Here is a 14,981-nt window from a genome sequence, read left to right as displayed (position 1 = left end):
CCATTTTGTCTCGGCATTGCTGTTACGCCATTACCCCCCCGAGCCGCAGGGCGGTGTAAGATGGCAGCTGTCTGGTTCAGCACCACATGCCATTTCCTAGGCCGGGCCTTGACATCTCATTGCTGGGAGGATGAAATCAGCCCGGAGCTAGAAAGGCTGCGGGTGCGCGCAGGGCCGGGGGACGAGGGGGACGTGCGGAGGCTGAAGGCGTCCATGGCCGACCCCCCCTTCGGTACAAGCACTGTGGGCATCTGGGCATGGGCACGTGGGGGAACACGGGGCGGGATATGAAATGAGCTCTGTGACAACAAGCGAACTGCTGGTGGGGACTGGATAGAGGGGGCTGCGTGCTGCTTTCTGCTGTAATTTTTCACTTCACTTTATCGCCTTCCCAAGCTCTCGCCTGCTGAAGTTTTTCTCTTGCTTTCTCTCCCTCGCTGGCCGAGCTTTCTCACTTTCACCTGCCGAGCTTTTTCCCCATCTCCTGCACCGGAACCTAGCCAGATGCCGCTAGACTCGTGGTGGTGGTAACTGCTCTTGCTGCATCTCTTTTGTTGCTTGCTTAGGTATTCAGACTTTTCCTTTCTTCTTCCTTCTGTCCTGTCACTCTTATCTGTTATTTCGTGAAATAAAGCTTACAAGGTTTGTGTGGCATCTGACCTTGTTTGCATCTTCATCTCGCTCTTGGGATCATTTAAGAACCGTCCCCAATATTGGATGGGGACATTTTAAATTGGCATCACGGACAGGATCCCCCAAAGTGAGAGTGCCCCACAGCCTTGCTGAAATTAAGTGGGAACCTCTGAGTATTGCAATCAGATGAGCCCTTGAAGTGTTGTATCCGTAAGACGACTACTCCACCTGTTAGTGATTGTAAAAGTGTTTACTTCTCGGAGATGTAAGGAGTCGAACCCTGTGCTTTGTAACTTTACGTGCTGCCTCTCCGAGACGACCACTCCAATTTTTCGATTGAATAACGTTAGGCGTTTACCTCTTAGGGACGTAAGGAGTAGAATACTGTGTAACTGAGGGGCTGTTGTTCTGCTTGGAAGAAAAATGAGTATTGCTTTAGAAAAATCCCCGAAAGAGGAAGAGACCTGCTGAGAGAGAAAAGGGGGAACTTGGATACTAAGGTGTGACACTCTCAGGACGATAACCCCTTTTGTGTTAGGGAAAAGGAAAAGAATGGCCGCCCAGAAGGCAGCCGAGGCTTGTGACTCTGTGCCCTCACGGGTTGAAGGGATAGATAAATTACATGATCTTTTGAAGGCGCACCGATCTCGCCCCTCACTCCAGGGACAAGATTGGGTGAGAAACCACTGGTTTCAACCATAGAGTGTGGTGGATAGGATAAGAGTATTGCAGAAGGAATTTAAGGTTAGGAGAGGGAAAGGAAATCTATAATTTGTGCAGTGTTAGGAGTGAGTCTGGCAGCTGCGGTGGAAGAGAGAAAGCAGAAGTCTTGTCAAGCTGATACTGTAACAGACTCCCTGCAGATGGTCATACAGACTCTGCAAGAACAATTAAAAGAACGTAAACAATTGCTAGAGGAGGAAAGGAACCAAAATATAATCTTAAAGGAGGAATTGAGGAATCAACTTTTGAGGGAGGCGGATAGACTGGTGGAGGTAGAAGTAAAGCTTTCAGAGAAGGGGATGCAGCAAATTTACCCCCAAGGAGATTTGCAGAAGGCAAAAGAAAACATAGAAAACCTCCCCCATATGTATCCACCAGTTAAAACAGAGTACATGTATGAGGACAATAGCGCTAACCGTCCTCAGGTTATCACCAAAGAGGTCCCATTTACAGCAACTGAATTAGCAAAGTTGAGAAAAGATTTTGCAAGGACTGCAAAGAAATTTGAGACAGAGTATGTGTGGAGAGTGTCTCTGTCAGGAGGGGATGGAATCTTGTTGTCAGAAGAAGAAGCAGAAGGATATTGGGGCCCGGGTGTGTTTCTAACTACTGGTGGTTGCTGAGCCCCATGGTCATGGATTCAGAGAGCTGCGTATTGGGCCAGAGGGCTGAACCCCTTGGAGAGGGGGGATCCCCTCGCCATAGCAGGTATGGTGGATCAGTTAGTAGAAAGTGTGCAGAAGTCAGTGTGTCTCCAGATGATGTATTATTGGGAGTGCAAACCCAAGCAGGGCTCCCCAGTGATGATGCCTGTGGACCCAGAAAGGATGGCTCCCCTGATACGGGGACTTCCCGACTCCCTGAAACCCACTGAGGTTCAGCTACCTGATTCAAAACACCCCCAACGGAGAAAGAATTACGGCCGCTCTGGAGGGGATAGTGACTCCTGACCATCGGCGGCGAGGGAGAAAAGTATGGACATGGGGAGAGATAGCCCAGGAATTGATAAATTTTGGGAGAAAATATGGCCCCGTTGGTGGATTTTCCCAAAGGACTGAAACCAGGGTCATACGGGCTACAGAGCAAGTTAGTGGGCGACAACCACCCATGAGGAAGCGCCAAGGCTTGGAGTCACCCCGAGGTCAGAATTCTGGGAGAGAGAGGCCCCTAACTCAACAGGGACTGTGGCAGCCAGGGCTTCATGAAGGCATTCCCAGGGACCTGGTGGATGGACTCCCGACTCAAAAATTAGAACAACTTGTGCAGAAATGGTCAGGGCAAAGGACAAACGGCTTGTTAAAGTGCTTCCTTAAGCCACACAAATCAGGTTGGGCTGAGCAGCTATGTGATGCAGTGACCAGTGTTAACAATCGCTGGGGAGTAAATGGATGCCCAAAGATCACAGCATTCTGCCCAAACGCTCCAACCATCAAACTAACACAAGAGCTTTGCTGCCCCAATAAGGGTAAACCAGCTTCTACTGCAACCTGAACTTGGAGGGAGGATGTCTTGTGATGCCAAAGGCAAATGTTTTAAGCACAGAAGAAAATGCTTGCTGAAGTCTTTTGTGTTAAGGGCAGCTTTTTGAGCTGCTGCTGGTGGAACTTGTCTGTGACCAAGTCTAGTGCTGTCCAGGTCTGTTAACTGCTTGTTTAGTTGAGGAACAGGTTGCCCAAAACCACGCCCAAGCCTCTCTGACCACAGGGAAGCTGGACAAGTCCAGTTGCAATCAAGGCACAGAGTTTTTGGTACAAGTATGGCAAGTGGTGTTTTCAGGGTGATCTTAATCTTGCAGCTTGAGCCTTGTGTCTGTTTGCTGGACATGCAGGTATATGTCCTGTGAACCGCGACAGCATAGACTACATCTTGTCCAAGAACGGCAGTGGCAACGCCATCATCATCGTGGTCGGAGGGGCAGCGGAGTCCCTGAACTGCACCCCAGGGAAGAACTCTGTGACACTGAGACACCGGAAAGGATTTGTGAAACTGGCTCTACGGCACGGGTAAGAGACAGCCTCAGTACTAGAGCAGTGCTGCTAACACAGGAAAGGTGCTCTCCTCCCCTGAAGCAGCTGATGTCTTGGATGGATTCTCCCTTCTGCAGCCTTGCTGTGTAGTGTGGATGTATGCCCAGAGCACCAGCGACAGGGGCCTGTCCTCTGGCTTCTGCCCCTGAGCAGGGGACAGGGTAGGAAGGTGCCCGGGAGAGGCAGGTGTCGATCACCTGCATGGGGCATCCCCTGTGCAGCCCGTGATCTCCAGGGATGCCGTGTGTCTGAAATGGGATGTCCACCAAAATCAGAGATGAGAATAGAGGGAAGCACGTTCATGGCCTGACTGAGTAGCGTTTCATGGGCCCGTGGCCAGTACAGTCCTCTTGCATGCCTTAAAGTGTCTGCTAGATCGTGTCAAGTTTGGCTGACTGATGTCAGTACTGTGTGCTGAAAACAAAGCTCTGGCAAATGTGCAGCCTGCAAGAGTCCAGGGCAGTGAGTGTGATGCTGTAGTATTGACTGCAGACCAGGGATGCGGGGTGCTAACATCTTCCCATCTTTCTAGAGCGGACTTGGTTCCTGTCTACTCCTTTGGTGAGAATGAAGTGTACGAGCAGGTGATCTTCGAGGAGGGTTCCTGGGGAAGATGGGTTCAGAAGAAGTTTCAGAAGCACATTGGCTTTGCTCCATGTATCTTTCATGGCCGTGGCCTCTTCTCCTCCAACAGCTGGGGGCTGTTACCTTACTCCAAGCCCATCACTACTGTTGGTAAGGTCTTGGTATAAACACGCTGGGTGCTTCTCTAGGTAGTGGCATACTTGAGCCTATGCCATAGCCCTGCTCTAGCTTGGTCTTGGAGTCTTGACTGTAAAACTCTGTTTTCCCTTCTATATAAAACCTTCTAGCACAGCTGAGACTGAGCTGGAATAGTTTCCATGGGCCACAAGCCTCTGATCATGCTCTACTGCCAGCCAGTTTTGCAAGTGAGCTCTATGGAGGAAAAAGTGCTGTAGCTGCTCCCTTCTCTGGTCTTGGATGGCTAAGTGAGAGGCAGCAGGCCCCTCCACACTCCTAGGACTGGTAGTGTGATGCTGTCTGACAGCTGAATCTTAAAGCCACCGCTAAAATTTCCCTTTAAGTCTTTCCAACCCAAAGCAGCAAGGCTTTGAGGGAGAGAAAAAAAAAATGCTGCTTTTGCTTTGTCAGTGTGTGCAGGGGAATACACAAGAAGTGCAGCTTTTAGTCTTGGTTCCTGTTAAGCGAGGAGGGGTTTATCACTCTGTAAACAGAAGCAAGTGGGACTTCCCAACCCCCTTGCACAGTAGAGGCTCTGCACTGCTGGCATTTGTGTAGCTAAACCGGATCTGAGTGTTGCTGCAGACGGGATGAGGGTCCTGGCGGTGGGACAGTTTTGCTTCAGAGCCCAGAGTGAGGCAAGAATGAGCCAGAATGAGGCAAACCTGCTATAATGGCAAGCTGTGCTATGCCGGGGTGGATGTGCTGAACTGCCTGTGGCCATGGAGGATAAATCTCCAGGCTGTACTGGAGCGTTCACCCTAACATGTGGATCTTTCCCTCTTTTTATCAGTTGGGGAGCCCATCACCATCCCTAAAATCGATAACCCGTCCCAGAGGGAAGTGGACTTCTACCACAGCATATACGTGGACTCCCTGATCAAACTGTTTGACAAGTATAAGAGCAAATTTGGCCTGCCAGAGACTGAGGTCTTGGAAGTCAACTGAAGGGACTGGCTCAGCAGCACCTCCTTCTCTCGGAATCAACTCATCTTCTCCAGGAGTCCAAGCTGTCATCGTGTACTTGAAAGCATGTGTGGGTGTATGTGTCTCTCCAAGGAAGTGTTTAAAGTATTGCTAGACCACTTTTAAAAATAAAAGGCTTTATTTTGGATAAATTCCGTTACAAATGTCTTTCTATCCAAAAAAGCACAACCCTGTTGCGTGAGGATTTGGCTGGGGGAAATGATTGCCTTTGTAATCTGCCCTAGAATGCTGTTGGATTGCCAGCAATGGATTAGTAGCATTCCTACAGCTATTGTACCCACTAGCACAAGCTATTTTGGGAGAGCAGGATCCTTCTAGTTTTCAATCAAAGTGGCAGGTTGATTTGACTGGGATGGCAGTATGACAGTCATGTTGCCCAAGAGCCATGTTGAGACATGCTTACACAGCACAAGGGCATTTCTGCTTTGGAAAAGGCCCTTCTGAAAGCACAAGCAGGCTCCCAAACCCCTCGGTGTGGCACCTCCTGTGGATGGAGCAGGAAACCAAAGGTTACGAGTCTGCTGGACCTCGAGCCGTAGTGTGGTGGATACTCTGGTGGTTGTAACTTCACCACTTGTATTTTGAATGTCAGTTTAGAAGCAGGGCTGTCCCAGGTGCTGCTTGCACAGAGGAATGGAGCTGGAAATATGGGACTCCATCGCCACAAAACTCCAAGGACAAGTTGTAGGAGCGGTGGGATGGTGCAATCACGTGGCCCCGGTGTTGCAGACCCGTAGGGTAGCCTGTAGGGGTAAATGCAGTGGGACTATTCATGGAAGTGTTTTGAATCACAAAGGCATTTGGGGAAAGCTAGGACTAACTTCTGCCCAAAGATGGCTTTTAAATATTCCGTCCAGGGAATGTAAAGGAGTAGCCTTTTCACCCATAGGATAAGTGAGTGGCTTTTTAGGTGTTTCTAAAATGTTTACGTGGATGTTAAGGCTGCTTGTAGTGAGATTTCTTCAGAGTACAATGTGTTTTATGTGTAAACCTGAAACATTGCACTACTTGCATGTCTGACCTGCCTTTTCATGGTTCAGTTGAGTGTATTTTGAGCTCCAAAACGTGCCTTTCTTCCACGCAAGATGATGGTACTTCACATCCCTGGAATCTTGCCTCTACAGACAAATGTTCATCTGTCATATTTGATAGACTATTGTATTATGGAGTATCAATTTTTGTACAAATTTCTAGAAATAAACTTGGGCAAAAATAGTGGGCTGCTTTGGTCTCGTTGGTGTTGCAGTGGTATGTGGCTGGGTTCATGTTCCAGCAATTGTTTGTGTGGCTGCAGCTGTGCCTTGGCTTTGCTGGGGAGAGAACTGGTCTGTCGGTACAAAAGCAGACCCACACTGCTCTGCATTGTCCCTGCATGGGACACCCAGGACAGGCTGAGCAAATCTCTGTGGGCTTAGGGTGGGTTTTTGCCTGTTGGTGTATAAGGAACTAAGGCAGCCTCCATCTATGGACCTCCTTTACTGAGCAGATAAAGTTCATGCCCTGGTGCTCCTTTCAGCAAACTACTTTGGATTTTGTTGCTGCCTAGCACGCAAAGAGCTGGACTGCATCTCTGGTCCTCAGCTGAGGAAGCCCTTCCAGCTCCTCTCAGAGCCCTCGGCCTTCTACCACTGGCGGTGCAACATGCTCCAGCAATAGCACAGGTTGCTGTAAAGTTCCTGTGGGTTCTTTTAGCAACAAGTGAGGGTTTAACCTCTTGCCTGTGGGACTGGGGCTGGCCTATGAGCTATGGAAGTGGTCTGTCAGTGCTGGCTGACTTTCACAGGCTGGCACTGCTGCCCTTCAAGGTGAAAGCCAAATGTACTCTTTGCCCTTTTCAGGCTTGACCAGGGGAGTTTGAAAGTCCTGTTCCAGAAGATAAACCTGCTGTGTTGTTCACTTCCCCTTTTCCTCACCCCTGATAGAACTGGTTTGGTTCTCTGTTTTCTGCTAGCAAAAGTTAAGGCTGGGTTTCCAGTCTGGAAATGCGTGGCAAGAAAAGCCATGAATACTCTGCCCAAACCATTTTTGACAGTTTGTGACCAGACAAGACCCTAGAAACCACCCTTAGCACAAACTGGTGGAGGTCAGTTCTTGCGGAGCTTTTTCCAAGCAATGTTTTCAATTATCAAGTCTTATATCAAAGCACAGCTGCTGCTTGCAAATGCCCCTAAAGCAGAGGAGGGAGGGAGTTACTTCAAATAAAGATCTACTCCTGCAAAGACCTGCACTAATGCATGTCCTCTAATTGTCCATATTGCAAGGTCAGATCAGCTCTGCCCAAATCTCTTGCCTGTGCTGAAGTCCTATTAATCAAGATCTAACAGGAGATTGACACGGAATATTGTTCTTTTCTACTTATTTATCACCACTCTATAAAAGAGAAATTTTCCTTTGATCTCATCTTGTGCCCAAGGTAAGAGCCCGGGTCTGAAAATATTCGTATTTGTTAAAGATACTGTTAACAGTATCTTTATTGACTGAAAATTTGCCGGAGAAATTGTTTGTTACTGTGTTGCATGCTGTTTCCACCCTTTCTCTCTCTCTTTTTCTGTCTTTTGTGCCCCCAGAAGACAGCAATATTGAGCCATGGGGTGGTGTGAGGGGCTGTGTCAGCCATTTTGTCTCGGCATTGCTGTTATGCCATTACCCCCCCGAGCCGCAGGGCGGTGTAAGATGGCAGCTGTCTGGTTCAGCACCACATGCCATTTCCTAGGCCGGGCCTTGACATCTCATTGCTGGGAGGATGAAATCAGCCCGGAGCTAGAAAGGCTGCGGGTGCGCGCAGGGCCGGGGGACGAGGGGGACGTGCGGAGGCTGAAGGCGTCCATGGCCGACCCCCCCTTCGGTACAAGCACTGTGGGCATCTGGGCATGGGCACGTGGGGGAACACGGGGCGGGATATGAAATGAGCTCTGTGGTAACGTGCGAACTGCTGGTGGGGACTGGATAGAGGGGGCTGCGTGCTGCTTTCTGCTGTAATTTTTCACTTCACTTTATCGCCTTCCCAAGCTCTCGCCTGCTGAAGTTTTTCTCTTGCTTTCTCTCCCTCGCTGGCCGAGCTTTCTCACTTTCACCTGCCGAGCTTTTTCCCCATCTCCTGCACCGGAACCTAGCCAGATGCCGCTAGACTCGTGGTGGTGGTAACTGCTCTTGCTGCATCTCTTTTGTTGCTTGCTTAGGTATTCAGACTTTTCCTTTCTTCTTCCTTCTGTCCTGTCACTCTTATCTGTTATTTCGTGAAATAAAGCTTACAAGGTTTGTGTGGCATCTGACCTTGTTTGCATCTTCATCTCGCTCTTGGGATCATTTAAGAACCGTCCCCAATATTGGATGGGGACATTTTAAATTGGCATCACGGACAGGATCCCCCAAAGTGAGAGTGCCCCACAGCCTTGCTGAAATTAAGTGGGAACCTCTGAGTATTGCAATCAGATGAGCCCTTGAAGTGTTGTATCCGTAAGACGACTACTCCGCCTGTTAGTGATTGTAAAAGTGTTTACTTCTCGGAGATGTAAGGAGTCGAACCCTGTGCTTTGTAACTTTACGTGCTGCCTCTCCGAGACGACCACTCCAATTTTTCGATTGAATAACGTTAGGCGTTTACCTCTTAGGGACGTAAGGAGTAGAATACTGTGTAACTGAGGGGCTGTTGTTCTGCTTGGAAGAAAAATGAGTATTGCTTTAGAAAAATCCCCGAAAGAGGAAGAGACCTGCTGAGAGAGAAAAGGGGGAACTTGGATACTAAGGTGTGACACTCTCAGGACGATAACCCCTTTTGTGTTAGGGAAAAGGAAAAGAATGGCCGCCCAGAAGGCAGCCGAGGCTTGTGACTCTGTGCCCTCACGGGTTGAAGGGATAGATAAATTACATGATCTTTTGAAGGCGCACCGATCTCGCCCCTCACTCCAGGGACAAGATTGGGTGAGAAACCACTGGTTTCAACCATAGAGTGTGGTGGATAGGATAAGAGTATTGCAGAAGGAATTTAAGGTTAGGAGAGGGAAAGGAAATCTATAATTTGTGCAGTGTTAGGAGTGAGTCTGGCAGCTGCGGTGGAAGAGAGAAAGCAGAAGTCTTGTCAAGCTGATACTGTAACAGACTCCCTGCAGATGGTCATACAGACTCTGCAAGAACAATTAAAAGAACGTAAACAATTGCTAGAGGAGGAAAGGAACCAAAATATAATCTTAAAGGAGGAATTGAGGAATCAACTTTTGAGGGAGGCGGATAGACTGGTGGAGGTAGAAGTAAAGCTTTCAGAGAAGGGGATGCAGCAAATTTACCCCCAAGGAGATTTGCAGAAGGCAAAAGAAAACATAGAAAACCTCCCCCATATGTATCCACCAGTTAAAACAGAGTACATGTATGAGGACAATAGCGCTAACCGTCCTCAGGTTATCACCAAAGAGGTCCCATTTACAGCAACTGAATTAGCAAAGTTGAGAAAAGATTTTGCAAGGACTGCAAAGAAATTTGAGACAGAGTATGTGTGGAGAGTGTCTCTGTCAGGAGGGGATGGAATCTTGTTGTCAGAAGAAGAAGCAGAAGGATATTGGGGCCCGGGTGTGTTTCTAACTACTGGTGGTTGCTGAGCCCCATGGTCATGGATTCAGAGAGCTGCGTATTGGGCCAGAGGGCTGAACCCCTTGGAGAGGGGGGATCCCCTCGCCATAGCAGGTATGGTGGATCAGTTAGTAGAAAGTGTGCAGAAGTCAGTGTGTCTCCAGATGATGTATTATTGGGAGTGCAAACCCAAGCAGGGCTCCCCAGTGATGATGCCTGTGGACCCAGAAAGGATGGCTCCCCTGATACGGGGACTTCCCGACTCCCTGAAACCCACTGAGGTTCAGCTACCTGATTCAAAACACCCCCAACGGAGAAAGAATTACGGCCGCTCTGGAGGGGATAGTGACTCCTGACCATCGGCGGCGAGGGAGAAAAGTATGGACATGGGGAGAGATAGCCCAGGAATTGATAAATTTTGGGAGAAAATATGGCCCCGTTGGTGGATTTTCCCAAAGGACTGAAACCAGGGTCATACGGGCTACAGAGCAAGTTAGTGGGCGACAACCACCCATGAGGAAGCGCCAAGGCTTGGAGTCACCCCGAGGTCAGAATTCTGGGAGAGAGAGGCCCCTAACTCAACAGGGACTGTGGCAGCCAGGGCTTCATGAAGGCATTCCCAGGGACCTGGTGGATGGACTCCCGACTCAAAAATTAGAACAACTTGTGCAGAAATGGTCAGGGCAAAGGACAAACGGCTTGTTAAAGTGCTTCCTTAAGCCACACAAATCAGGTTGGGCTGAGCAGCTATGTGATGCAGTGACCAGTGTTAACAATCGCTGGGGAGTAAATGGATGCCCAAAGATCACAGCATTCTGCCCAAACGCTCCAACCATCAAACTAACACAAGAGCTTTGCTGCCCCAATAAGGGTAAACCAGCTTCTGCTGCAACCTGAACTTGGAGGGAGGATGTCTTGTGATGCCAAAGGCAAATGTTTTAAGCACAGAAGAAAATGCTTGCTGAAGTCTTTTGTGTTAAGGGCAGCTTTTTGAGCTGCTGCTGGTGGAACTTGTCTGTGACCAAGTCTAGTGCTGTCCAGGTCTGTTAACTGCTTGTTTAGTTGAGGAACAGGTTGCCCAAAACCACGCCCAAGCCTCTCTGACCACAGGGAAGCTGGACAAGTCCAGTTGCAATCAAGGCACAGAGTTTTTGGTACAAGTATGGCAAGTGGTGTTTTCAGGGTGATCTTAATCTTGCAGCTTGAGCCTTGTGTCTGTTTGCTGGACATGCAGGTATATGTCCTGTGAACCGCGACAGCATAGACTACATCTTGTCCAAGAACGGCAGTGGCAACGCCATCATCATCGTGGTCGGAGGGGCAGCGGAGTCCCTGAACTGCACCCCAGGGAAGAACTCTGTGACACTGAGACACCGGAAAGGATTTGTGAAACTGGCTCTACGGCACGGGTAAGAGACAGCCTCAGTACTAGAGCAGTGCTGCTAACACAGGAAAGGTGCTCTCCTCCCCTGAAGCAGCTGATGTCTTGGATGGATTCTCCCTTCTGCAGCCTTGCTGTGTAGTGTGGATGTATGCCCAGAGCACCAGCGACAGGGGCCTGTCCTCTGGCTTCTGCCCCTGAGCAGGGGACAGGGTAGGAAGGTGCCCGGGAGAGGCAGGTGTCGATCACCTGCATGGGGCATCCCCTGTGCAGCCCGTGATCTCCAGGGATGCCGTGTGTCTGAAATGGGATGTCCACCAAAATCAGAGATGAGAATAGAGGGAAGCACGTTCATGGCCTGACTGAGTAGCGTTTCATGGGCCCGTGGCCAGTACAGTTCTCTTGCATGCCTTAAAGTGTCTGCTAGATCGTGTCAAGTTTGGCTGACTGATGTCAGTACTGTGTGCTGAAAACAAAGCTCTGGCAAATGTGCAGCCTGCAAGAGTCCAGGGCAGCGAGTGTGATGCTGTAGTATTGACTGCAGACCAGGGATGCGGGGTGCTAACATCTTCCCATCTTTCTAGAGCGGACTTGGTTCCTGTCTACTCCTTTGGTGAGAATGAAGTGTACGAGCAGGTGATCTTCGAGGAGGGTTCCTGGGGAAGATGGGTTCAGAAGAAGTTTCAGAAGCACATTGGCTTTGCTCCATGTATCTTTCATGGCCGTGGCCTCTTCTCCTCCAACAGCTGGGGGCTGTTACCTTACTCCAAGCCCATCACTACTGTTGGTAAGGTCTTGGTATAAACACGCTGGGTGCTTCTCTAGGTAGTGGCATACTTGAGCCTATGCCATAGCCCTGCTCTAGCTTGGTCTTGGAGTCTTGACTGTAAAACTCTGTTTTCCCTTCTATATAAAACCTTCTAGCACAGCTGAGACTGAGCTGGAATAGTTTCCATGGGCCACAAGCCTCTGATCATGCTCTACTGCCAGCCAGTTTTGCAAGTGAGCTCTATGGAGGAAAAAGTGCTGTAGCTGCTCCCTTCTCTGGTCTTGGATGGCTAAGTGAGAGGCAGCAGGCCCCTCCACACTCCTAGGACTGGTAGTGTGATGCTGTCTGACAGCTGAATCTTAAAGCCACCGCTAAAATTTCCCTTTAAGTCTTTCCAACCCAAAGCAGCAAGGCTTTGAGGGAGAGAAAAAAAAAATGCTGCTTTTGCTTTGTCAGTGTGTGCAGGGGAATACACAAGAAGTGCAGCTTTTAGTCTTGGTTCCTGTTAAGCGAGGAGGGGTTTATCACTCTGTAAACAGAAGCAAGTGGGACTTCCCAACCCCCTTGCACAGTAGAGGCTCTGCACTGCTGGCATTTGTGTAGCTAAACCGGATCTGAGTGTTGCTGCAGATGGGATGAGGGTCCTGGCGGTGGGACAGTTTTGCTTCAGAGCCCAGAGTGAGGCAAGAATGAGCCAGAATGAGGCAAACCTGCTATAATGGCAAGCTGTGCTATGCCGGGGTGGATGTGCTGAACTGCCTGTGGCCATGGAGGATAAATCTCCAGGCTGTACTGGAGCGTTCACCCTAACATGTGGATCTTTCCCTCTTTTTATCAGTTGGGGAGCCCATCACCATCCCTAAAATCGATAACCCGTCCCAGAGGGAAGTGGACTTCTACCACAGCATATACGTGGACTCCCTGATCAAACTGTTTGACAAGTATAAGAGCAAATTTGGCCTGCCAGAGACTGAGGTCTTGGAAGTCAACTGAAGGGACTGGCTCAGCAGCACCTCCTTCTCTCGGAATTGACTCATCTTCTCCAGGAGTCCAAGCTGTCATCGTGTACTTGAAAGCATGTGTGGGTGTATGTGTCTCTCCAAGGAAGTGTTTAAAGTATTGCTAGACCACTTGCTTGCTTAGGTATCCTGACTTTTCCTTTCTTCTTCCTTCTGTCCTGTCGCTCTTATCTGTTGTTTCATGAAATAAAGCTTACAAGGTTTGTGCGGCATCTGACCTCGTTTGCGTCTTCATCTCGCTCTTGGGATCGTTTAAGAACCCTCCCTGATGTTGGATGGGGACAGCCTGATAAAGCTGTTCTTGCAGTCCGTTTTGAGAAATGGTCATCTTTGCTTGCCTGTGGCCCTGTCTTCCCTTTAGCTCAGCAGCCTCCCCTTCCTCTGCTGTTGTTTAGCTTCATATAAGTGCATTTGGACATCTCTCGTGCTTTAAGACCTCCCCGTCCTCCTAACTTTTCTCATTATACCTGCAAGAGTCCTGATAAATCTGTCCTTGTCTCTGCACTGGGCTGTATCAACCTTTTCAGATTTCAGTCTTCCTGCATTCTTTTATTTGCCCCTTCCTGACAGATGCATTTCGCTTCCCTTCCTGCTGGCATTTGTCTCACAAATTTGCCTGCTAAAAACAAGGAAAGTAGTTTGGGGTCTTTCGACCTGTTCTTGTACCTGTTTGTGCCCCCTTACAGGCTGGAAGAGGGGACTTTCTACTGTCGCCTCTTCTTCCTGATGTATTTACATAGTTTCTGTCCTATTTTGTCCTCTTTGCCTCAAATCAGAGCTCTCCCTTTGGCAAACAGAACTGGAACAAAAGGGTAAATGACTAAATTTATGGAAAAAGCAGGCCACCTGCAATGATTTATTCCTTCCTCGACTGCCAGCCATAGGGCATCCTGAGCATGTTGCATAGGTTTACTTGCTGCTTTTTCTCTCTCTGTGAAGCAGGGCAGCAGTATTTTCTCTAGCATCAGCATGTCGTGAGGTGAGATGTCACCTGCTTGCTTTAAGGCCCTCGTTAATTAAAGTAGTATAAGCAGAATAATGCCATTTGTAGTGTGTACACAGCTTTTTTTGATTCAGTCTGGAAGCAGAGCAGGGTCGAATGAAAGAAATGGAAAAAAAAATAAGAGGACATGCTGCCCTCGTGAGGTGCCTGTCAGTAACTCCATGATAAGAATTAAAAAAAAAAAAAAAAAAAAAAAGTGTTTTTGGGGAAATGCCAGGTAGCAATGCCGAGAAACCGCTAACCCAGACTGGAACGACCTTGTAGGAGGAAGAGGCACAGAGCAGAAATGGATGCATTACCCTCTGGATAAATATTTTGTCAGTTTAGCCCAAGCAGCAGTACCACATGGAATAACATTAATTTCTACAGTGCAAGTCCTTCTAAGCTTCATGCTGTAAAATGATCGTCAGGAAAACGGTGCTATTTGGCAACAGCTCAGTCAAATGAAGTTTTTCCCTCTAAAGGAAAATACACACCATCAGAAAAATGGGCAATTTCTTGCCTACTTCTTCCAGGGGTTCAAGGGACCACCTTTTGCAGCTGAAAAAGTGGGGAGAAAAATACCAATGTGGAGCTTTTTCTACTCTGCTCTGTGGCTATCTTCTGGGCTGCAGGACTTAGGGGTGAGGATGTTTTAACAGGTTATAAAAGGCTGTAAGAGAAGTCTGGAAGGAATTTGAAGTCTGTCCATGGTCTGATCATTCACCAGTTCCCTGTTTCTCTCAGATCTAATCTACCCTTGCTAGCTGATAACACATTGGGAGTTTTTACCGAAATAGTTCCTGGCTTTGCTCTACACTTTCTGTTGTGATTTGATTGAGGTTACAGAGTGCAGGATGGCCCTCCTGTTGTGTTTGACCAAGCCAAATATTAGCTTCTCTGCCAAGATCTCATATTCCCATTGTGTGGCATCCCAAAATGACTCTTACTGTGGATTCCTTAATACAAACATTGCTGCCTAATAACCTTCTCCAAGTTTGGCATCAGAAAGAGCTGGACTGACATTTATTTCTATTCTCCCACCCTGAGAGCATGAGTTCTGGGGAAACTACCTCAGTTCTCCAAATATTAAGTTCTCTGACTAGAGTTTGCCATAGACACCGATAGCTGCTGT

At 48.5% G+C, this 14,981-nt stretch overlaps 2 protein-coding genes and 2 pseudogenes across 2 annotated transcripts; all 4 read left to right on the top strand.

The window, feature by feature from the left end:
- Nucleotides 1-1,185: 1,185 nt before the first annotated feature.
- On the top strand, nucleotides 1,186-2,847 carry LOC141920069 (uncharacterized; annotated as a pseudogene).
- A 13-nt stretch (nucleotides 2,848-2,860) lies between these two features.
- On the top strand, nucleotides 2,861-5,263 carry LOC141920068 (diacylglycerol O-acyltransferase 2-like). The gene is made up of 4 exons (XM_074816752.1): nucleotides 2,861-2,879; nucleotides 3,158-3,359; nucleotides 3,916-4,118; nucleotides 4,939-5,263. Exons 1-4 carry the CDS (start codon nucleotides 2,861-2,863, stop codon nucleotides 5,091-5,093), a joined length of 579 nt encoding a protein of 192 aa, XP_074672853.1. The 3' UTR covers nucleotides 5,094-5,263.
- Nucleotides 5,264-8,930: 3,667 nt separating this feature from the next.
- On the top strand, nucleotides 8,931-10,592 carry LOC141920067 (uncharacterized; annotated as a pseudogene).
- A 13-nt stretch (nucleotides 10,593-10,605) lies between these two features.
- On the top strand, nucleotides 10,606-12,972 carry LOC141920066 (diacylglycerol O-acyltransferase 2-like). Its single transcript, XM_074816751.1, has 4 exons — nucleotides 10,606-10,624; nucleotides 10,903-11,104; nucleotides 11,661-11,863; nucleotides 12,684-12,972. Exons 1-4 carry the CDS (start codon nucleotides 10,606-10,608, stop codon nucleotides 12,836-12,838), a joined length of 579 nt encoding a protein of 192 aa, XP_074672852.1. The 3' UTR covers nucleotides 12,839-12,972.
- Nucleotides 12,973-14,981: the final 2,009 nt, after the last annotated feature.

This window comes from Strix aluco, chromosome 2, assembly GCF_031877795.1.
Source record: "Strix aluco isolate bStrAlu1 chromosome 2, bStrAlu1.hap1, whole genome shotgun sequence".
In the NCBI taxonomy this organism is placed as follows: domain Eukaryota; kingdom Metazoa; phylum Chordata; class Aves; order Strigiformes; family Strigidae; genus Strix; species Strix aluco.
The sequence above is the reverse complement of the archived record's forward strand: the minus strand, read 5'-3'. Positions and strand labels throughout refer to the sequence as shown.

Bases quoted from the DNA above. Each gene is read 5' to 3' on its own strand.
- LOC141920066 (XM_074816751.1), top strand. The intron at 11,105-11,660 runs GTAAGAGACAGC...CCATCTTTCTAG, and splicing joins AAACTGGCTCTACGGCACGG to AGCGGACTTGGTTCCTGTCT. The intron at 11,864-12,683 runs GTAAGGTCTTGG...TCTTTTTATCAG, and splicing joins CAAGCCCATCACTACTGTTG to TTGGGGAGCCCATCACCATC.
- LOC141920068 (XM_074816752.1), top strand. The intron at 3,360-3,915 runs GTAAGAGACAGC...CCATCTTTCTAG, and splicing joins AAACTGGCTCTACGGCACGG to AGCGGACTTGGTTCCTGTCT. The intron at 4,119-4,938 runs GTAAGGTCTTGG...TCTTTTTATCAG, and splicing joins CAAGCCCATCACTACTGTTG to TTGGGGAGCCCATCACCATC.